The 25,289-nt window shown below is 35.0% G+C and overlaps 1 protein-coding gene and 1 long non-coding RNA gene across 3 annotated transcripts in view; one reads left to right on the top strand and one right to left on the bottom strand.

The window, feature by feature from the left end:
• LOC310730882 overlaps window positions 1–8,172 on the top strand; it is a 20,710-nt gene extending 12,538 nt beyond the window's left edge. Inside the window, exons 2-3 of the long non-coding RNA XR_014535002.1 lie at window positions 7,085–7,165; window positions 8,106–8,172. This is a non-coding gene — a long non-coding RNA (uncharacterized lncRNA). The remainder of the gene's footprint in view (window positions 1–7,084; window positions 7,166–8,105) is intronic.
• Window positions 654–25,289, bottom strand: rspo1 (R-spondin 1). Of its 2 annotated transcripts, none has more exons than XM_083548874.1 (6): window positions 24,728–25,289; window positions 20,391–20,965; window positions 15,698–15,889; window positions 9,505–9,648; window positions 8,111–8,323; window positions 654–2,330 (listed from the first exon to the last, which is right to left on the bottom strand). In XM_083548874.1, the coding sequence occupies exons 2-6, from the start codon at window positions 20,485–20,487 to the stop codon at window positions 2,176–2,178; spliced, it is 801 nt and encodes a 266-aa protein (XP_083405000.1). In that variant the 5' UTR covers window positions 20,488–20,965; window positions 24,728–25,289; the 3' UTR covers window positions 654–2,175. The 2 variants fall into 2 exon arrangements, with proteins under 2 accessions (XP_083405000.1, XP_083404999.1); XM_083548873.1 differs by having other exon boundaries at window positions 15,698–15,892.

Here is a 25,289-nt window from a genome sequence, read left to right on the forward strand (position 1 = left end):
GGAATGCTGCATCCCACGGAGTCGACTCAAGAATTTATGGCCAGAAAGGGGAATGAAAGTTTAATTTACGTTGAACTCTCTACCGTTGCCCTGCCCTCCCCTGAATAATGAGAAACGGCTGTCGAGATTGCAGGACTCAGGCGCAGCCCCCTGGCGATGACACATCATTAGTTTTTATTTGTCTCTACTTTTACAGCTTTTGCAGCAATGCCAACTAGCGCAGTACATTCCAACCCACAACCACTGTGTTGTATTTATAAAGCACGCAAATACGTACCTCCCAAGATGGTGGCCCTTTACTTAGGTTCAAGCCCTGGAAACACAAATCAGGAGAACTTAATGTGATAATGTATCAGTTGGATCAAATGCTCCACCACCCTGGATGCCATTCATGAAATAAGAATATAAGATTTGCTCATTCATGAAGTTTTGCTCAAATTCAGACGTACAATCTCTGATGGATGATTGAGTAAGCAGACGGTTCTTAACTACTGTTCTGTGGATCATAGATTTTGGTCAAAGTTCAACCTGAATTTTTGATTTGCATGCTGTACTGTTCATTTCATAAATAATTTTAATAATATAATTTAATAATAAGATGGAAACTATGTGTATGTGGCCAAGTAGAATGAGCAGGCTTGAAGACTGCCATCTTGCAAAATGTAATAATTATATTTTATTTTATGCAGGAGTTTTAAGATATATATTATAAGAAGATATACAATACCATAAGGTATATTGTATTAATATTGTATTAAGCAGTCATGATCAACATACATTGAAGTAGACAATTTCAGTAAGAAACCACATTCGGAATGTCCATTCTCAACATCTACTGAAGAAGCGAGTATTCTTGTGTCAAACTTTGCTACAAAAACTGTCAGTGTAAGTGGAAATGCATCACTTATGTGCGATAGCGTTGCCTTCTCCGATAGAGCTGTATATTTCTGAACTATATGGATTATTTGCTGTATATACTAAACCTGTTGCAAAGATATGTATAATATCTTATGACACATATGGTATGTAGATTGCTGTATTGTGTGTAAAGGATAGTGAAATAATGTGCTTTTACAATGTTCCTGTTGCTTGCTGTCTGTCTGTCTGACTATCTGACTCTCCCCCCCCTCTCTCTCTTTACACTCACACACATGCATGCACAAAAACAAACTTATATACACACACACACACACACACACACACACACACACACACACACACACACACGCGCGCGCGCTCGCCTCAATACAGGTGCATGTAAGATGCAATTCCTCACAACCACTTCTGATCATTCACATAGTGTTTATCCATTTTTCAGTCTGAACACACACAACTCACTGCTCCCAGCCAAATCAAATATACATTCATTACTCTATTTGTGTGGATTATTGTTCTCTTTGATCAGCCTTCTGTTATACATAGACAGCTAAAAGTGAAAAATGAAAATCTTTGTCTAAGAAACCAAACAATGATTAGGTTTGTCCTACATTTAGACATACTATGTTTGATTTTTTTTTTTTTTTTTTTTTGCATTTTGTCCAAAATGTTTTTTTTTTTTTTTTTTTTTTTAAAGACAAAAAATACAATAATAGCAGAAATTATTTCCAGTGATTTGCTTTGATTTCATTATAAAAACAGAAATATAAAGAGAGTAAATATATATATACCTGCTTTTGTCTGGTACCTTTCACAAAATAAAAGTAGAGCCGACACAAGAAAATGAATCAAGCTTAGATTTGGAAAAGCGCAACTAATGTGTTAGTAATGTGTTGTAAATGGGCATCTTATGGTAGTAGGATGTCATTTGAAGTGTCTTTCATCATGTTGGTATAGAAATCTTTTGTCAAATATAAAAGCGGGACATAGAAAGAATTTCACCCACAAAACACTTTTTGCAAAATAAGGATCCTTCATAAGGCAGTCTTTCAAAGTGCTTCCAAATGCACGAGAAAAAAAACAAACATATTTTCCTTATGTCTAACATAAACAGTACACACTTTATTACTTATTGCAGCAATCCTCCAGTTCCCTTTGAGCATTTTCATGAATGTGCAGCAGCATTATTTTTCCTTTTTAACATCAGTCTGATAGTGTCACAATTAAGTAACACTCAGCAGCCTTTTAGGGTGGACATTTTTCTTTCCATCTCTAAGCCCACCATATACCACTGGAAGATCAAGTGATGGTGCTTGTTATCACTGATGGAGCAGTAGTAGCTGAACTTTGGGTCTTTCTCCTCTTGCCTCCCCCTTTATTATTTTCCTTTGAGTCCCGACCACGGTTTTTGCCATTTAATGTTCCTTGGTTCTTAGGAGTTGTCGCTTTGTCTCCTGAATGACACACAAAAACAAATATTTAGAGCACTGAATTTAATATTGCGGGTATTTATTTTAAATAACTATATTAATCAAGCATAGGTATAGTTAACTGGAAGATTTTTCTCCTAACGCAAATTATTTTTAGTTCAATAGTTTCTATATGAACACAATAGAGTTTCTAAATGCAATCATGATGCAATACAGCACAGCTCAAAGTTGACAGCAGAAATTCAACAGCAACCTTTGAATCATAACTATAGCCCAGACAATAATAATCAAGAACCTGACACCCTAATACCCTGCTCTAGAGGTGAACTGCTTTCCCAATGATCCCTCTCAAACTCTCTGCCAACAAAGCTTTGCCTGTGTATTCATCTGTCACTTATTTTAAGTGCATAACCACTTCATCAGTACAAACATACATTAAAAAGGCTTTCAGTGTCATAGGGTCAGAAAGGAAAATAACATCAAGTATAAATGTGAATTGTCACAGATGAAAGGCCTGATTATGATAATGTAGGATATTCACCAGGTCCGAGATTAACTCTTTTAAATGTTATTATAGTGGTGCTCAGATGTCATACATGCAGATGCAGATTCATATGCACATTTGAACCAGGCTGGTTAGGATCCTAGAATCATTTCAATCACATCATGGTCAAATATACTTGAAAAGGAACACAGGCCCCAGCCTCACCAGCACTACTGTAAAGGAAAGTCAGGGCCCCTGTGCTGACTGATGTTTGTTATGAAGTCGGTGTTGTAATTCTAGATGTTCCCTGGAAACCAAGTCAACACTCATATGGGGCTGGAGAGCATTTGCTCCATGTTTGATGACATGAGCATTACAGCCACTCTGTGCTCCTCAACCCGATGTACTCTTCGTCTTCTTTTAGCCTTCTTTTGCACATAGCCAAAAAAAACTTGTCTGTTCTATGTCTTGATAGCAGGCTGCTGACTTTGGTTTCGAAAAATGGTTTTCACAAAACCATTATATAAGCACCAAAAGTATCTACTTGTCTCTAAGTGATAAGGTTGTGAAGCATAAATCTCTTTGGGTCAGTATTACAGATCTGTGTTTTTTTACATGTTTATAAAACATAAAATGTTATAATATATTGATATGTGTGAGAAAGCAAACCTTTTCCCTTTTTTATACATCTGTAGTGTAAACACCTTATGTGCTGGGCCTTGTAGTAAAAATGAATTCCATAAATGTTTAAATTCCCAAAAAGTGGAAAACCATATTTATGGTTTCCATTCTTACTGTAGTTCAAGCAGACCGCAGACATATTGACAGCAGGTATCTTATTACAAACCAAGGTTAGGTTTATTTCCATTTCAGTACAGCACATAGCTATCCATATATGATCAAAGCATAACATTCACTTTGTGAGGAACTCAGTGCACTTAGCAATGTTTTAGATATCCTTTCTTAGATCTTTGTTGTTGTTAAACTGGTTTCGAACACAACATATTTATAGGACTATAGCTCAGGCAAGACAAAAAAAAATTCCATGCTGTTTAGGTGAAATATATTTATAATTTTTATGATTTAAAATGCAATAGGCATAACATTTCTTCCTTTTTTTTTTGCACTAACTTGCTTTTTTGTTAGAATTCAACCACCACATTATTCAGTAAATGTTTCCAGGCTGCAACACAACATTCTAAATTCAAAATGCTTATTATTAATCTCATATTTAGTTCCAATTACAGTTTTATTACAGTTACTTTTTATAAAATGTAATACAGACCAGTTCATGATCAGGTAGATCATGTTTGATCACACATTGCTGGCTTATATATTCTATCAATTTCATCATTGGCATTGATGCTTTTATTTCCTGTTATAACAGACATTTACAACAGTGTTTGGGTTTCAACTTGTAAGGTTTGACAAAATCAAAGATATTTATCTAATAGACCTCTTTCAGCTGGCTTAATGTTCTTTTTCTTTTCATCTTGATCATGAGTTTGTAGAGATCACAAGAATTTATTTAAGATGAATGAATCAATAAGATTGATATACTCTAAAATATTTGTGTCTTATTTGTTGAATACCAAATTGAATTCAATCGATATGAAATAAAAAAAAAAGTCATTATTTTTTAGTAATTAGAAATTGTACTATCTCAGTCCAGGTTTAAAATTTTCCAAAATGTGCAGGTTTTCCCAAGCCAGCATACATTTTTGAGTAAGTATATAAAATTTTCACGTGGCTGTAGAAATATTTTGGAAAACACACATCCATATATAGTATTCTTTTTGTACATGTCTCTATAAATGACCTGATCCTTCATCACTCACTAAATTCAGCCTCCTTTGTTTGCCCACATGCCAATATGCTGGAAATATACTAAACACCTATCAGATGTTCAAAGTCATTATCTTTCATTTGTTTTTATTGCCAAAATGTCTCTTGGAAATAAATTAATTATTCATTCATTAATTCAATTATTCATTCATTCATACATTTAAACATTTCGTTCGTTCATTCATTCAACATTTTTGATAACTAGTAACTATTCACTGGGGTAAAAGTAGAGCAGAGCCTATTCTGGGAACAATGGGTGTACTGGTTACGTTTTTTTTTATTTTTTAATACTACTAGATTCTAGTAGTATTTCCAACTGCATTTATTTATCCCATAGTTATTCATGTTTAAAGGCAAGTGCATGTGTAGTGTTTTAAAAGCTACCGAACAGCCCTACCTCAGACACTTCTGCTAAAAAAACTAACTCTACCAGGTAATTTGTATAACCTCGTCCAAAAATGTGAACCCGATAGTTAACTTAAGCAGTTGCATAACCAAATTCTAAAGATATGTAACCTTTCCTGCACCAATATTGACTTGTGGACTACAATTTTGAAATCTGAAAATGGCCCACTTTGTTCATACAAATGTTTCTTTAAAGGTTTTGTGAAAGTAATATTATAGAATGTAATAAAATGATAAGATATCTTGATCAATAAACATGTTTTTTGATATTTTTTTTAATGCTTACCTTTAGTCTCTTTAATTTCATGGTTGGAACTTTAGTGAACATTTGAGTGATCTCATACTAATCTAGTCTAATCACATTTTTCTTTATAAACGCTTATTTTGGCAGGACAATTCTAAAAATGTAAAAGAACAAGGGACTGGCACAAAACTAAAGAATAAAACATGCATGGTTAGGGCTATAGGCATAGCAGCTATTGCATGTGTATGTGTTCCACAGTAGAAAAAAGTCATAGTGGGGTTTGAAACATGAAAAAGCATGAAAAAAAAAATCCCTTTTCATTGGATTTTCCACGATTTATGAGAAAGAATAAGTGCAGGTGTTACCTTCCATGAACTTTTAATAATCACAATAACCACTATTTACAAGTTCCAGTAATGAGAAACATTTAAAATAAAAGATCCAAACCTTTTACACACCAGTTGAAGTTCATAATAATTAGTTTGCTTTAATAGAAAAGGTATCGATCAATTTACTAGCTTGATTGATACACTTAATACACATAAGTGCGTCATTGTCCTCTTTCTTTTTGCAGTGCATTAATGTGCCAAAAAACTGACAACGGTATAAAACAAGAGTGGACAGAGAAGAGCAAAGCCAATTAAATCTCATCAGTGCTTTTTGCTGAATAAAGCATATGACAAGCTTATATACCCAACATGACAATTAACCTTATGACCCATACTGTGATTGGCCAGATGCTAATTCAGTCACACCTACTGTAAATTACCAATACAAGAGAAATACGTAGGATTTTTTTGTGTACTCAAAAAGTGAGGGGGATAAAATTGTCCTATTTTAAAATTTCAATCATCCTTATTTCATCCTTTTTTTTTTTCTTGTTGCATTTTAAGCATGCATGTTTAGTTTTGCCTAACTTATTTTAGTTTAATAGGGGATGTGTAATAATATTGTTTACTCATGCAAAAGGAATTTAGCTGCAATAAGTTTCCAATGTGCTAATAATGATTATAAAAGAAAGCAAGGCCCCCATCACTGAGCATGAGTGGAATCATATCCTTAGGCTCAGCATGTAGGACAGTCATTAGCTCACCTCTGATAAAGCACTAATGGGGCTTTATTTATTTATGACAGCAGTGATTACAGCTCCCCTCAATCCAACCTAAACACTAGTGCCTGACAAAGGCAATGACTCGCTCAGCAAATTCTGTTTTCGTGCAAACCTATTTATTAAGCTACAGGAAAAGGAGGGAAATGGAGTGAGAGCTCAGCCAAATCGACACAAAGCGTGAGATCTGCAGACCAGTAAATCACTGATGTTATACAAGAGCTGCCCCCTGTGATTTTTACAGCAGCCATGTCGGCCAATTGCAGCAGCTGTATTCACAGCCTTGCTAATTTAACACATGGTGCACATTTACACAGATGAAAAATCTACACATTAATTTACGGAACAGAATGATTTCTCCCATATTCACACCACAAATCTGGGTTAAAAAGTACAAGTGGGAGAGGAAAATTACAGGCATAGCTCTAACTTATCACATCTGAATTGTATATTTTTTAAGGAATAACTGCAAACAAATGCTTTGCACATGTCAAGCCCCATCTGAGTAACACTGTCTCTTACCACTCGCTTTCCGACAAACAGTCACCAAGCTTAGAAATTTGGCAGGCATTGTAACACTTTTATGGGGTAGTTTATAATATTTCAATGTTAATTATTCTTATGGACCCAAGGTTGAAATTCTTTCCACAAGGAGGGCGTCATGCAGTGTAAATTTGCCTTTCATTTCTCAGATTGTGCTGTCGTATCCGGTAAAGCAGGGAGCAGATTCTCCCCGTAAAAAGAACATGCTCCTCAGCTGACAAGAATAAAGAGTGAGAAACAAATAAAATGCTGCATTCAAGGTCAAGCAAAAGTTATCAGTTAGTAAACGGTCCAACTCAAAGGCTTTAGATCACCTTCTGTAAAAGTTCTGGAGTACTTTGCTGGCATTTTATTGCCGTTACTATAGCAAACTTCCTTATTAAAGGTACTTTTTATATAAATGCATATTTGGTCCCCTGGTGGTCTAGTGGTTAAGATGCAGCGCTCTCACCGCTGCGACCCGGGTTCGATTCCCGGTCAGGGAACCATCACTAGCCACTCTCAGTGCCGGTCCCAAGCCCGGATAAATTGGGGAGGGTTGCGTTAGGAAGGGCATCCAGCGTAAAACATGTGCCAAATCAAACGTGCGGAGGATCCACTGTGGCGACCCCTAACGGGAGAAGCCGAAAGAAACTTTTATATAAATGCATATTCGGGATTTTAAATTGATGCATATTGCATAATGCATATAAAAATTAAAAGTTGAATTCACAAATTATTTTAAAGGTGAATAAATTACACAAAAAATGCTTTAACGTCTCTTAGTCTCTCTCTCTCTCTCTCTCTCTCTCTCTCTCTCTCTCTCTCTCTCTCTCTCTCTCTCTCTCTCTCTTTCCTCATTTACATATTAGATATATATTTTATTGAAATATATTTTTTCTCTATATTATTTTATAAAAAACAATACATAAATATTTGTGATCTAATGTGAAATAAAAACTATATACACAATCTTCTTCTTAAATAACCTTCATTTACTGGCCTTTAGGTGGCCATGGTTTAAAGCTCTAACTGCTAAATGATATACATCTGAACTCTCTTACAGTCTTGGAAAGCAAATATTTGCTTTGATTGGGGAAGCCAGGTCTCAGTCTTAAATATGCCTAAGTCTTAAATCTGAATTCATATGTTCAAATTTACATTATCACATTTTCTGCTCTCTCCCTCAAGCTTACCTTTTCCACAGGTGATCCTTTTCGGCACGCTACATTTCTGGGTCTCAGTCTCAGGAGCGCAGGTAGAAAGAGATGTAGACCCACTGATGGTGGCCGGACTAGGGGGCTGTGTAGGCTCTCTCCTACGGCTTTGGTTGCCCTTTTTAAAACCACATGTTTTGTTTTTCTTCATGCAAGGGCCCCATGGACTCCATTCACCCAGCTCACATCGCACTAGATTGAATGACAAGAATAAAATTAATCATACAGGTCTTGTTAATAAAAGGCAAACAATTTCTAACAAATATGGAGAAAAATATATCAATGAACCCTAAAGACTTCATGGCAGAAACTCAGAAGGGTAATAACTAGCGCCACTCATAGTTTCATTTCTCTTCACTAAATGGGAGAAATTTTGTTATGATTTATGTGACAGGTTTTGTTTTTATCCAAACTTGACAAACTGTCAAGCTCTGTTTGAGACTTCCATGTATTCTCAGCTGTTTGCAATTGCAGGCTAAATTTGAGCATTTGTTCTTATTGAGGTTTTCATGAGTATTGATTAAGATAAGACACCATGGCTAAAGCCAAAATGTTACCTTAGGAGTTAAAGCTCTCCATGTAAAAGCCAAGCATCTTGGGGGAGCCAGAGATCAGTCTCATAAAATAATACTATTAGCACTGGGTTTGCTTGCTTGTGACAAAACAATTTTCAGAACAAATCAATAAACCCCTTATCAGCCAACAGGCCTTTCTCCAAAGTTCCGCTTGCTGGTGATTGAGAAACCACAGGGAAAAAAAAAAGGCAGAACAGAGTATTCCATCAGGCTTCCTCTTTTGCCAACACCATGATTGCTTTGCAGTGAAGGAAAGGTGATATTATAAAGTAATGCGAGTTGGATATGCTTTTTAAGAAAGACTGAAAATCCCAAGTAAATTTCATTCTGTGTACTTTCATAACATCTGTATCTACCTTCCATGTTTGGAAACAATTTAATTTGTTGAATGTCAACCAAAATCAAATACCATCTCATATTAAAGTGAGGCTATATCTACTACTATCTACTTTGTCATCCCAAATCTATAACTTGCAATTTTTTGTGGACAGAATATTTATGCATTTATACAGGAGGATTGAATTTACTGAATTTACAATATTAGATTAACACCAACTGTCATTCATTTACACTATATCAAATCAGTTTGGCATACTTTTGTCTTTGTATTAGTTTTTGTTGTGGACCTAAAAGAGCACTGAGGTATGTACACATAAAGAGCACTGAGGTATGTACACATGAAAAATCTTCATGTGTATATATACCTCAGTGCTCTTCATGTGTATATACTTAAAAGAGCACTGAGGTATATACACATGAAGATTTTTCATCTTTTTTTAATTTACTGGCTTTACTTACCTACACACTCCATGCTGCTGTTGACAGTGATTAATCCTTCTGGGCAGCTGTGGTAACACCGGCCACTGTATGAATATAAGCCCTCCTTACATTTAGCACAAAATGTTCGACTGAAGCAGTCAGCACAGTTTTCTATTTTGCATTCTGAAAAAGAAGAAAAATAATAATTATGGCATTAAAGCAAACCTATGTGGTAGCATACATGTTTGTACATTATGTAATGCTTCATATTTATCCTCCATGATTAGTAAAATGATACATAATATACACATTCCTCGTTTTTTTTTTTTATACACCGAAGACATTTGGGTTTAAGATCAAAAGATGAATATAAGATGGTAAATCTGATTTATTTTATTTCCTTATATTAATGAATATATTTTTTAAACAACTTGGAACATGGCACATTTAGTGACACAATTTAATCCATTAACTAATCCATAAACACAATTTATGGATTAGTGATCCTATTCCAGAACATTACACTACCTCCCCCATGTTAGCCTGTTGAGCGTATATGTTTTAGATCATGAGCAGATAATTTCTTACTCCACATTTACAACATCATTTACTTCAAAACTAAGGGGTAATCTTGGTAATCAAAGCTTTGCAGCTTATCTTTTTGCCCTCTCAATCCTTATTGCTGATGTGCAGTTTGCATTTTGTGGTATGGCCTCTTTATGTCTGCAACCAAAGTCATCTTTAAACATGGACTGTATACATTAAACCCTCTTCACTTGACTGTTGTTTTTGGGGGTTTTCTTACAATGATTCTGTCATTGACTGTTTTCCTTTACTGAACTTTCTGATGGATATTAAGACTTTTAGTTACTCTTTGTAATTCACTATGCCAAATGCTGTAAATGTAAATAAAAAAAATGTCTTTGGGTTTATTCTTTTTTAGGACATTTCAAATTGCTGTCCTTGCTTTTTAAATGCTGCAAATTTAACAGCTGCAAAATGGCTCCCATAGACAGCTCTCTGGTTGTCATGTTGGTATTTTTTAAACAACAGCAAACAATTGCTGCCTTCACAAACCAAGAATAGACATATAAAGTCCTAAATTGTTCTAACAAACAGACCCACCTGGACAACAAGAAACACCTGACAATCATGTTCCAATATTTTTCCTTATTTGAAACAGAGTACAAATCCTGATAGACATACATTTCAGTAAATTAAAGTAAAGTTTTAATGTATTGTCTCAAATTTATCTGAGTCATTGGAGTGGATTTTGGAACTTTCTTAGATGATGCAAGGTTATTTCTTAAGTGTGCTGTGCGATGCCCAAGCCAGCATTGAACTAAATAACATGGCTACAACACAGTGTCATCAAGATTAATGAACACACACCTTTGCACAATTACAGCATTACAGTACATAAGGACATTCTATTTCACACTTTCTTATAAAGTATGTATTTTGTGTTGATTTTCACCACTTCTTACCAAGCCTTTGAATATTGTTTGCTTTACTGTTTTGTTGAGCATAACAGCAAAAGCAGATTGACCAGCTCACTGAAGTAGATGATGCAGCACAAGCAACCATGAAACCCCACTGACCTAATGTTTAGCAACTCCTTTACCTGACACATTGCATGACCTGAGAAATGTTCCTTCAGGCTCAAGTGCACGCTGTCACTGAGCTTAAGCTCATCTTGTCAGGTGTGCTGGGTGCTCATTTTTGCTCAGCTTCTTCATCTTTGCCCTCTCCAACTGTCTCAGGACCAAAAATATCAAGGCAGACACCCTGAATGCCATTTTGTAATAGCTTTTGACAGGGAAGAAGTTTGTAGAGTACCATCTTCACTTTGTGAGAAGGTAATGACATTAGCCCACACCTTCCCCGTTATGGGATACTCGGCACTCACAAAACACAACAGTTGATCCCAGGGGAACATTACTGGCCAAACATGCTGCAAAATCTCTACAAGTTCATCTTGTCCTGTTATATTTGAGCCCAGGCCAAATTACACTGTTTAAAATACAGTAAACTCATGCCACTACCAACACCTCACCAACCACGATCTTGCCTTGCCATTGATTTCATAATAGACTTGCCACAATCCCAGCCTAATACAGTTATCCTGGTGATAATAGACCAATAGAAAGTCTGTCTTTTAATTACTGCACCACTCCCCAGACCACCATCAACCTTTAAATCATCCATATATTTAACCATGTTTCCAGGACCTTATATCTAAAAATTATATATGTAGACATAAATAATATCCAAAGGCTTTTAGAAGCATTCATTCTTAAAACCTTAAAACCAAGCAGGTGAGTGGAACAAATTTTGTCTGAATGCCCTGCACATCAGAAATGTGTTAAGCTCTATGCACTTCCATTACAAGCTCAGCTTCTATTCTTACATTGCCAGAATATTCTCAAATATGGACCATTATGAACACAGTGGGATTAAAAAACAAAATCTACCAACAATACTAGAATGAGCTTCAGAACACATCACTGTTATGTAATTCTAGATTTAGAGGAGAAACAATGTTTAATTCATCCATGTGATGTTATTTCTGAGAATGAGTAAACTTTAGCATGACATTTGGCATGAAAACCTGCCTTGTTAGAGTATAGTATAAGAGATAATTGATATAAGAAGGTAAATATAATTAATTTAATTTAAACATGTCAACCAGTGAATGTAACAAGAATAATAGCAAGGCTAAAATAATGGGAAAACATGCACTGTAAAGGAATTTAGAACAATAGTATTTGTTCTAAATTCATATTTCAGATGGACCTTTGACACTTCCAAAATATTTTTTCAACTTTTCAAATCCTTAAAAATACTGAGTAAAAAGTACACAAGACAACTGTTAAATTGTACACGTTACATAAGATCAGCATATTAAATAAATTACAATAATTAATAAATTACAATAAATTAAAGTAAACAACTGAATCAACAATTTGTATGAGCTTTAAGGAACAATCCTACTGGATTTAATACCAGTGACTTTATAAATATAGACTAAATTCACCACACACCCTAAACCCTAATCACTTGTATATTTCATGGGTTGGATAAAGGAAATTCTTTTAATGCCATTGTGAGACCTTGCTAGTATAGAGGATTATAGAAGAGTGATTATCTACAATGTGAGAAAAACCATAAATTTTTAAAACACAAACACTGCCGGGCAATACCCTTTACTGTCATGTCTGAATTAAGATTACCCTTAATGGCCATTTTAGAAAATAGCTAAATCACACCAACATCTGAGATAGATTAAGTAATGTGATGCAAGAGTGTATATTGCAAAACAAAAGCCATGATATTCTTCCAAAAAAAAAAAATATTATGAGCCGAAAAAAATGAGCATTTTATACTAATTGGCTATTGAACGGCTGCCCTAACTGAAGGTGAAAGCAGTTAATGCAATTACAAATTGGTTATTTTTTTATATAATTATTTATTATGAATTTATTTATTTATGGGTTTTTTTTACATTCTTTCAATTATATTTAAACATTCCCAAAAGGAAATTCTGCCATCAAAACATCATAGCTCTCTGCTTTGCTTATTACTATTGTTTATTTGGTTTGCTTCTTCTTCTTATTATTATTATTATTATTATTATTATTATTATTATTATTATTATGGATTAAGTACACTTGAGTAAAAGTAGAGATACGCTTAGTAAAATATTACTCCAGTAAAAGTAAAAGTGCTCCCCTTAAACTTCCACTTGAGTAAAAGTAGAGATACGCTCGGAAAATTATTACTCCAGTAAAAGTAAAAGTGCTCCCCTTAAACTTTCACTTGAGTAAAAGTACAAAGTAGTCAGTGTGCAGCTTGTATAGAAGTAAATATTTATTTTCCGCTAAAAATAACTGAACATACAGCCATTATTGTCAAAATAGCTGGCAACAAAAGTGATTACACCCTCAGTGAACATGTCAAAACTGTGTCCAAAGTGTCAATATTTTGTGTGAGCACCAATTAAATGTAGCGCTGCTTTAATCCTCCTGAGAATGGAATTCACCACAGATGCACAGGCTGTTACTGGGATCCTGTTTCACTGCTCCATAATGACATCATGAAGCTGCTGGATGTTCGATACATGGTTCTTCTCCACCTTCCGCTTGAGGATGCCCCACAGGTGCTTAATAGGGTTCAGGTCTGGAGACATACTTGGCCACTCCATCGCCTTCTCCTTCAGCAAGGCAGATGTCATAAAATCCATGTTTCCCTCAATGAATCGCAGCTCCCTGGTAGCAGCAGCACTTATACATCCCCAGACCATGATGCTACCCCCACCATGCTTGACTGTAGGCAAGACACAATTTTCTTGGTACTCATCACCAGGGGGTCACCACACATGTTGGACACCATCTGAGACAAACAAGTTTATCTTAATCTCATCAGACCACAGGACATGGTTCCAGTAATTTATGCTCTTGGACAGGTTGTCTTCAGCAAACTGTTTGCGACCTTCTTGTGAGCCAACTTCAGAATAGGTTTTCTTCAGGGACAATGGCCATGCAAACCAACTTGTTGCAGTGTGCGGCGTTTGTTCTGAACACTGACAAGCGAACCTTCTGCTTCTGCAAGTTCTAAAGCAATGCTGGCAGCACTTATGCATCTGTTTTTCGAAGCCAGCTTCTGCACCTGACCCACAGCATGAGGACTCATGTTCTGTGACCCTTTGCAAGGTCTGTTCCTAGTGGAACCCGTATTGGAAAACCTTTGTATGACCCTGACCACTGACTGTAGCTCAGTTTCAGGGTTTCACCAATCTTCTTATTGCCTAGGCCATCTTTGTGAAGAGCAACACTTCTAATTCTCAAATCTTCAGAGAGTTCTTTGCAACGAGGTGCTATGTTGAACATCCAGTGGTCAGTATGAGAGAATTGTACTCAAAGCACCAAATTGCATATGTTCTGATAGAAGATACATAAATTTGTATCATTTTGGTCAAGCAGATCAAAACATTAAGACGATGAATAGGACATGTGACTTTGCATGGTTACATGGCATACAGCTGTTATCATTCAGAGTGTACTCACTTTTGTTGGCAACTTTTTTGACAATAATGGCTGTATGTTGAGATTTTTTCATAGGACAGTCTATAATGTTATACAAGCTGCACATTGACAACCTAAAATATATCCAAGTTTCATTTCTATAGTATTGCCCCTCTAGCAGATATACTAAAATAGTTGCTGAAATGTGAGGGGTGTAATCTTATTTGTGTAAAGCTGCTTTAAGACAGTGTTCATTGCTAAATAGAATCGAATCGAATCAAATTGAATCGAATAGAATAGGCTAACAAAATACCATGAGAACTGCGCCTCATTCCCGCCACGCAGACTTTCTTGTCCTGCAATTCCAAATGCCAGGGCACTGTTCTCGCGATATTTTTTCTGCCTCTTAAAAGCTTCACTCGCTGCACTATTAATAAATGTATACAATTTTGTAGTAAAAATAAACAAATATTTCACTATAAATAAAAAAGGACCAACTGATTTTGCAAAATGTAGTTGAGTACAAAGTAAGATATTGGACTTTGAAATGTAGTGAAGTTAAAGTAAAGGTTTCCCAAACAGAAATACTTCAGTAAAGTACAGACACACAAAATAAATGTACTTATGTACAGTAACTAATTATATTTACTTTGTTACTGCCCACCACTGTTATTAGTCATAGTAGTAATAGTAGTAGTAGTAGTACACTATGCACAATAATAATTACAAAAATAAAAGTATAAAAAATGTACCAGTCACATGATAAAGAATAAAAGTATACTAAATAATAAAAAGTAACTAACAAATCCCGTTCAAAATGAAAAAGAACTGAAAGTGCTTGAGTAGAAAAATGTGGTCACTTCGTTAAACTTGCATGAACTGTGTGTTTACAGGCAAGTATTAATGTGGACTTCCTGAAAGAGACAGACAAACAGCATATTACCACTGTTTTGCTTTTGATTTTTCCCACAATTCCTGTTTTTCACCCACAAAGTAAGAGAAAACAGATCGCTGGCTCAGTAAGACACACTGATTTAATGCCACTGGTGGAGCTCTGGTTGGCAGGAAACACAAGCTTTGAAGCTGACGTCCAGTTACTGCTAGTTTCTCCAAGCTTAAAGCCTGTTTAAGTTAAATATTCTTTTCATTTTGTAAAAATTTCACAAGATTCTCCAGAGTAATGTCTTGAAAAACACATTAATACTTACGTGTGCATCTGTTAACATCCCGATTTCGAATGCCATAATATCCAACAGGACAAGTGGCAAGGCACACTCCTGTCTGACGGATGTCATTTCTTTCCAAGAGTATGAAAAGTCGTGGTCGACATTTTGTGCATCCGTTGTATTCAGAGCAGGTTTCACAGCCACTGGAGCATGATGCTGGCACTTCAGTACTTGCTGCTAGGCCACAGGCAGTGAGACAAATAAATGCAGAAGCAAAGGATTAATATTATTGCAGTGATCTTAATGTTTCATCGCTGTTACTACTAATAATTCTAACACTAATAAATATCATTCAAAATCCACCTAAATAAGAATCTATGTTCACATTAACTTGTGTGTATAAAAATTAATCATTGCCAAGTTTACTGCCTCGTGGCCTAAAGCAGTTTTAAGGGAGTATAAGACATTGACTTTTCCCTTAAAGGTGCTTTAGGGCACAAAGCAATAAACCAGGCAGTGATTAATCTTGTTACACATAATAATGTCTACAGCTAATTCAACTCTCAGCACACTGAAAATCACAAAGTAGAACAAGATTGTTTAAGTTTACTTAAATCAGCATGTCACAAATAAGTGTGCATATTGGAACTAAATCTTATACTAGTATACTGTATTGCTAATCAGATATTGATATTATACCCCTTATGGGTGAATACACAGTGACTTAGTCATCACAGTATTTCCAGGAATAAGCTCGGCATGCTTAGGGAAGAGAGCAAATAAAAAAACACTTCTATTTTTCTTCAGACCTTTCACTATATATCACCTTTCACTCCTATCATTCCAAGAACACAAACATTCATGAATCTGACAACTGACACCAATGAGTAACCTCACACAAATGATCAAATTCGTCCTTCATGCATACTGCTTGCAGTTTCCCTTCTAGCATGGTTCAAAAATTTTAGTCTCTGTAGCCAATAGCATAAATAAATGATTACACAAAATGCACATCCTGTTTCTGGGGCCAGTTGCTGTCAAAACCACGGTCATCTACTCTGATTTACAGTTCTATGTGCTATCAGGTCTAAATATACACACTCTCAGTGCAATTCATCTGCAAAATCTGAATGGTAAAGATAAAGTAGATGATAAATGCGTCAAAAATAAACCCTTGTGAATCAGCTGTACCCAACGTGACCTCTGCAATATGGCTTGGGGTTGCATGAAAGTAGTAAGCCATACCTCTGTCAGTACTTATAACGATAAATAAATCATTATTTCACAATATTTTTTTTTTTTAAATGCATGGATGGTCTGTTCTAATAAAGCATGTCAAGTGTTATATATCAATTTTGACCTTACTGAGAGAGTTTATTAGTTTGATTCTAATAAACAACATGAATTCTACCTGTTGTGCTTTTTATCTTCCTTTCAACTGTTTAGCAGAGGCAGCAGAAACAAATAAAAATCATGGACAGAATATCACGTAAATATGAAAATTTTGTGTTGAAATGTGAGATCTAGGGAAAACATCTGTGTAAAACATTCTCCTTGTTCCTCTTTGTGTTCTAAAGATTCACTACATAAATATAAATCATGCGCCTCAATAAAAACAGCAACCAGAGATGAAAGTTCTTATCATTAAAATATATGATAAAATAGCAACCAAAATAGCATTTGATATGTGCATGTTTTATATTGTATGCTTATATACCAGGCCAAGATATTGGCTTAAATATAAGCAAAACTGCTTGTATGTTCTTTTCACAAAAACCGACAGTGATTCCTCATCCTGATGTATTTGTTAATGGAGAAAAGTTGAAGGTTGTTTCTGATTTTAAATATGTAGGAGTACTTTTAGATTCCCACCTGACATTTCATAAGCATGCCAAAAGGATAGCCAATATTATTAAATTTAATTTGGCTATCTTCAGGCATATAAGACCATGTTTAACAATAAAATCAGCAAAACGTTTAATGATTCATAATTCTTTGCCATATTACATATTGTTTTACTAGTTAGTCACCAGCAAGTATTAAATTTAATTGAATCTCTTTACAGACACTTAAAATATTTGATTAGGACTAATAATCAATCAATCAATTGCAACATATTTCAGAACATCATTTATTGAGTTTAGATAATATTAAACTTGCTTGCTGATGCTTGCTTGATTTTAAATGGTTATGCACCTCCACCATTTTGGCAGGTTATAACGCAGGAGGGTAAAGGATAAGAATGTCAGAGTAACAAGGGCATTACTAGAGAAGACTGTGCTGTATAGTTTAGGCATACATTTGTACTGTTAGTCTTTTCAGCCTTAACTATTGGAATACTTTGCCAATTGAATTAAAGAGTAGTACAAATTATTCAACATTTAATTATAAATTAAATAAATAGTTAAAAGCAAATTATATTTTTTATAATTTTTCTTTTGATATTGACATTTTTATCTTTAGTATTGTATGTAATAGTAATAGTTATTGTATGTTTATGTTTGATAATTTACTGTGTTTTTTATATTTGGGTTGCCTTTTTGAAATCTGGAAAGTGGCAAAAGATGAACATTTGCCATTGGCTTCTTTACAGTATTTTACTGTTGATCAATGAGCAGTATCCCTATTAAATAAATATAATAAAAATGTAAAAAACATAATAAAATAAATAAAAATATATAAAGATAAAAAAATAAAGAACAACAAATCAATAACTAACATGATAGATTGGTTAAAGATTGGATTTATAGAATACAATACAAAGACACAATTGACACAATACAAAGGATGATCAGCACCTGATGAACATTAGCAAAGGATGATCAGCTAGCACCTCTGTACTGTAGGATGTTTTTCATGGCAGACTGGGAACGTGAGCATACTATGACTATGGCAAAACAAATGTGGGTACCCTTTTATGCCTCAGTATTCCAGAAACCTATAAATTGATCAAAAATAAATTTGTACCCAACTCTGAACCATCCTAGAGGTAAGAGATGAGCAGAATATGAATAAGCAGCTCTTCTCCTTAAATAAAAGCAGAAATCTCCAGTTTAGCTGGACATCACAACTCAAGATATTCCTGGCTCTGAGGTCAGTTCTGAGTTAAAAAGCATTTAGGAATTCAGTAAGTGTGGAAGGTTGGTTAAAATAGTGAACATCTTGGTGCTAGAGCTAAGTCCATGAGGAGGAGGAAACTCAATTTTTCTTTTTTTTTTTTGTTAGAAAGTAATAATAATTAGGATTACATGATGAAGGTTTCTGAAAAAATTTTAATTAGGATTTGGAGCAAATGTTTAATCAAACAAAGTTGTATATTATATTCAACCTTTCTAACAACTACAAAATTCTGTAAATTACAGAATTATAGACTTAGCCAAATGCATAAAACTCAAAATGTATTATTTCTTTTTACTATAAAAAATGTATATGGTTTGATTTTCAGAATGATAAATTACATAAGCAGTCGGTTCTTTGACAACAATGCTGAGACAAAATGTAGATGGTTTTATTACACTGTATCAGGCTTTCCAAATTTGCTAGTGTTATAGCATGTTGTGAAATAGCAGTCAGAACCAGTTTGTATATAAACTTCATGAACTAATATTAAAAGCAATGTCATCACTGGATTTTAGGCATACTTGCTGGTCAGCTGCTTTATTTTTCAAGACATTCCTAAGTGAATGTGTCGTGATTTATTTTACTTTGTGCAAGAAATGATTATCCAACAATTTCATATTACAATGTGGTAATGTCAAAAACATGACAAGTATGTTGTTAATTAACAGGGCACAAGTACATGCGTTTGTACTTCAGTACCTATTTTTAGAAGTTGTATTTTAACAGGTGTATATATTTTGCTAAGTCATAGCTATTTAATTAATTGTATTATGGTCTAGAGTTTACACACAGATTTCTATGCAATATATTTACAGCGGAAATCCTCTGCATATAACATTTTGGAATGCTTAAATTCTTATCAAGGATTTTCTTTTATTTGACATTAAATTTCTTTCGTTTCATTTCATTCAGCATTATGAATGAAATCTACTATCCCACTATATTAAAAAGTTGACTTGCTGTATAATGCTACAGTTACTTTATCTATAAGTCTTTCATTGCAGGTGCACATGATCTTGCTGAATGATGGATGTTTAATGTTTTACATTACAAACAGAAATTACATGCAGGAATATTCTGGGCTCAGTTCTATTTATGTATGTTTGCAAATACTGTAAGCTGTGGTGTTACAAAATTTCAAAATGTTCTGTTTGTCCAATTCATAATAATACATCAGAAATCACTTAGCTGAATGATACACACTCTAACTAACTACAATAATCTTAACATAATCTAATGCCAAAGCACTTGAAGAGGAAAAGTTGTAACTCAAACTAACCTTGAGAGCAAACAATATGTGTTTAAAATAAACAATGTGTAATATATATTTACATTTAGCTGCAGTTATGTTAACAAATACAGCTCAGTGGTGTACCACTAGTCAGCCACTAGTTTGTGATGAAAGACAGAGACACCACACAAGGCTGATTATAGGAGTTATACATTATATACTCTGATTTTATATTATCCCAATCATAGAGCATTCACATCCATTTTTTATATAAGTTCTGCTATGCCAGGCAGTGCAGAAAAGCTAAAAACCAAACAAGAAAGACAGAGAGACAGCCAGCAGGAAAAAAGAACAAATGAGAGTAACACATTTGTGATGACTCACTGTGTCGCTGCCTCCTTCCACTGGGGGTTTTAATGTTGTCGCTGTAACCCATAGAGCTGAGGAAGACCACCATCAGTGCCAACAGTCCCAGCTGCATAGTCCCTGCTGCCCAGCAGTGCTGGCACTCCCCCTGCAGGTGGACAGATGTGGCAAGGTGTCCCCTTTTACCACGATGAGCCAGGTGGTGCTGATTACTGCCAACTGTGGACTCCCCTTCCTTGGCCAGAGAGTAATACAGCTGCAAAACCAAACACACCCAGGGCACAAGCCATAACGCAGAGTATAAGGCTGAGACAGAATTGGGGGTACAGCACTGGGCTCAGGTATGGAGATAGATGGTGAGATGATGAATGTGTGAGTAGAAAGTGTGCAGCTCTTCCACCCATGAAGCCATGCAGGACTGTAAGGAGTATCTAACACGTAGTAGCAGAAGCCAGGAGAGGCTGGTGTGAGTGAACAGCCCAGCCCAGGAGCATGTGTCTTATTAGAGATGCTGGGAGGAGGAGGGGGAGTGCCAAAAACGGAGAAAGGTTCTGCACTCCTGTGTGTGACAGCGTGTCTGTTAGTGCCAAGCCCTGCCATGGGAGAGAGGTGGAAGTGGATAAGTGGTAAAAAAAAAAAACAATTAGACATGAACAATAAAACTTTCTAATTACTTAAGTTAAAAAAATACCTATGAAAATTTAGCTTGCTGTTTTATTTGGCACATTAAGCTACATTGCTTGCTACAATGCATGCATCTTTTACAATATCTTATACAAATATATTTTACAGTTTGTAGGTTTTGTAATACTTTCAATATTATGTTTTTCATCCTTAACCCTTAACACAGTAACAAACACCATAGATGCATTGTGTCTTGTGTCTTGCAGTCATGGCACCATTGAAAAAATGCCATAAATAGTTTTTGGTCAATTCTCTTTGAGAATTCAAGAGTAAAAAAACATGTTTACTCGATATTTTAGGGAAAAGAATGACTACACAGAAGTATGTCTTCACTCTGAAGACAAAAACATCAAGAGTCAATCATCAATTTGATCCAAACTTATTTACAACTCAGAAAAGCTGTCTCTCAAATTCAAGTGAAAATAGACAGCTACCACTTCATGCCTGAAGGTGCCTACAAAAATAGGGCCATAAGGTGCAGTCTTGCATGATCCATTGTAAATTAAATAAAAGTTTTTTTCCACTTATGCATAGTTGAATAAAGTCACAAGCAGCATTCTTCATCATATCTAATAATGTTTCCTCCTCTCTGACTGTGTTAAATACTTTGAATTTATACTGTAAAATGTGAAACATGTAGCATGAGAACACACACTAGATTCAAACCACATTGTTGAAGTGAACTCAAGCCAACTGCATATACCGCTATACCGGCAGGTGCTTGGATTAATCACTTCAGAGAAGTCACACAAAGCATCACAGTGGTAGAAATGTGAAATAGCAAGTTATTTCCTAAAACGTTTCTAATGGAATAGTGCTTAAAATATCCAGAAAACCACATCCACTTTCTCTCGCTTTAAGCAGATAGTGTGGCCAAAAATTCTATCGTTAACATACATTGACCAACATATATCCAAGATACATATAGCTGTAAAAACACATAAAGGTAAAAATATACTCCATATCAACCAATAGATCAAAAACTGTAAGGATAATCTATTATGTTTCTATTATTTTTACAACACTTTCTGCTTCTGCCACAAAGAATGTATTTTAAATGTTTATTTGTCTTTGATGATGAATATTAGACAAACCTTCCTCATATTTATTAGCATGAGCCAAAAACTCTCAGAGCGTGCTGTTTGAGATATTAATTGGGAGAGATGTGTCATGTCTGACACTGGGATATGCCATCGCCCTGGAACTAGAATAGAATGGAGATTTCCAGCATGATAGTTTCCAGCAATCTAAAAAGAGCAAACTCGTCTTTTTTTAACAAAAAAACCCATATATTTATTTAAACACGATTATAGATAGTTTCACAAGAGAGCTTATGGAAGAGAGGGAGAGAGAGAGAGAGAGAGAGAGAGAGAGAGAGAGAGAGAAAGAGAGAGAGAAAAAGAGAGAGAGAGAGAGAGAGAGAGAGAGAGAGAGAGAGAGAGAGAGAGAGAGAGAGAGAGAGAGAGAGAGAGAGAGAGGTACTATTTAATCTATTTGGAAATGTCATAGTATAATGTTCTTTTCTCTCCTAATAAGGCAGCTTAGAGAGGGCTTCCAAGGCAACTCTGAACAGGTGGTCATCTTATTGAGGCGTTCACTTTGTCTTTGCTGCCACATCTAATAGATGGGAGTCTCGTTCATCCCCAGTGCTTCCTTTCACCCAAATAACACACTGAGACTAGCAACTGAAACCCTTCATCCAGCAATCAGGGGATTAAATTGCTCGCTTTGTAAGTCCTTTTAATTTATTAATTATTTAAGTGGCATTGAAACAGAGTTGTCAACAAGGGAGAGACTTTCAAGAGCGCATACAAATAATCTATTGTTTCTAATAATATGAGCCCTAAAAGCTAAAGGACTTGCAGTAAATCCAATGTATCCAGGAGATCCAGCAATTCCTGCTTTTAAGTGTGTACATTGTGCATTATTTTCCATTTCAGCAACAAAAACCTTAGACCTGCAAAATATACTGAAAACTATGACTGCAAGTTGAGAAGGACGCAAGAAAAGACCAGAGCAATAAACAGGCTGTAAACACAGTCGGTAATAAAGCACAAAATAAAAGCAAAGTAGATGTCTGGTCTGTTCTATTCCCAGTAGTAGGACAAGTTAACAGCCACACTGGCTCTTAAAAGCCATACTGGGTCTGCTTTTAGCAGTCATATCTATCCAATTATGATATTATGATGAATTATGAGATGTTTTTAAAAGATATATGTAAGAAGATATTGAGACAAAGTACAAATGTAGAATTTGCAGTAAATGTACTGTACTATCTGCATGTTTCATTGTATTAGACAGTACTAGCAAAGGTGAAGTATGATGTACAAGTACACAATATGAAGCAAACAGAATTGACATAAAATATTTTACAAGACTTGATCAATCCCAATGAATGACTGCTACATTTTAAGTTTACATATACACGTATACACATATATACACACACACACACACACACACACACACACACACACACACACACACACACACACACACACACACACACACATACTGCATTCTTTTAATTATATTAAATATATAGTAGTTGTCCTATCCATATTTGCACCTTAAACACATAAACTGAATATTTACCATAAAAACGATATAATATGGTAACTATAATACTATTAGTACTTTATGGCTTTAAGTATTATAATAACATGATTTATTTAATATCTATCAATGATTAGTTTTATAATATTTTTAGCAAATGGGCTATTTGATTTTGTTTTTGCTACTATACAAGTGCATTTACTTTTATTATTTGGAGATGAATAGCTGTTACATATGCATGACACAAAAGACCTAGAACATTTAAAACTATCCACAAATTGTAGAAGAGGAAAAAATATTCAAAAGCAATATCCATTCACAAAATAACTAAAAACCAACTAAAACAAAAGAATCTTCCTCTCCTCCAGAGTTCACTTTTTTACTAAAAAAAAGGGTAGTAGATTAGAACAGAGGCCACTGAGGTCAGGGCAGGGAGTGAGAGACTAAGGTTAATGTTACAAGTCTGTCCTCCAGCTTGCAGCTCCTCTTATCAACAGGCAGATCAACACTGTCAAGTGCAAAGTGCCAAAATAAATCCTCAGCTCACAGTCTCTTGTTCCTTAAATGTGCATGCTCCTTCAAAACTCATAAAGGGGAATACATTATAGAGTATGTCCTAAAACAAACAGGATATTTAATAGTCTCAGATGGAGTCATTTAAGCTGTCTCATATTTCAATTTGACACACAACCTCCAAAACAGGCAAACACATACCACTGTGTCTAAAAAAAATATTAGCCAATTATTTCAAGCACAAGATATTTCTTAATTGTGTTTTTAGAAGCTTATTTTGAAAATAATAATAATAATAATAATAATAATAATAATAATAATAATAATAATAATAATAATAATAATAATACAATACTGCGGATTGCAGAACAAAATATATGACTAACCTGATCAGTTAGTTTAAGAGGCTATTGCTCTCTAAGAAAAGTGTAAAAAAATATGTCTTGACGAAAAATATGGTTTGACTAATGAATAAGTATAATCAAACCTAGCAGACACCCTGGCAAACTGTCCATGACAATGACATCAATTTTCACACATCTGACACATGTTTAATTAGTTACAATTTCATAAATACACAAGAGAGTTGAAGTTAATCATACCTGTTGTGTGCTGAGAGACTCATTCTGTCTTAAACAGGATGTCGGTGTAGTCTATGTGGCTATCCGCACTAGGCTTCAGATGGCATCGTTTACCTCTTTACGCTGGAATGGGACAAATATGTCACATTTGTGCTGTTTTACCTATCTGTGCCCGAAAGTGTGATGTTTGTCAGATATCCCTTGTGAACAATTAACAAGGGTGTCCAAAAAAAAAATCTAAAAGCCAAAGGTGGAAAAATGATCACCTTTTAAAATAAATATTTTGTAATTATTTCCTAATTTAATTGAGCTGCGTTTACAGCCCTAAAAAGGTCTTGTTTATTGTGCAGTTCTCTGTAGTCATTCTAAAGTAAGCTCCACATAAATCCCCTTTTAAAAGGCCGGACAGCATCCAGCTGTGTGTGGAGAGACTATCTCGCTCGGTCTCTTTCTCTTTCTCTCTCACTCACTCTCTCTCTCTCTCTCTCTCTCTCTCTCTCTCTCTCTCTCTCTCTCTCTCTCTCTCTCTCTCTCGCTCTCTCTCTCTCTCTCTCTCTCTCTCTCTCTCTCTCTCTCTCTCTCT

Source organism: Silurus aristotelis, assembly GCF_946808225.1.
Source record: "Silurus aristotelis genome assembly, chromosome: 1".
NCBI lineage: Eukaryota > Metazoa > Chordata > Actinopteri > Siluriformes > Siluridae > Silurus > Silurus aristotelis.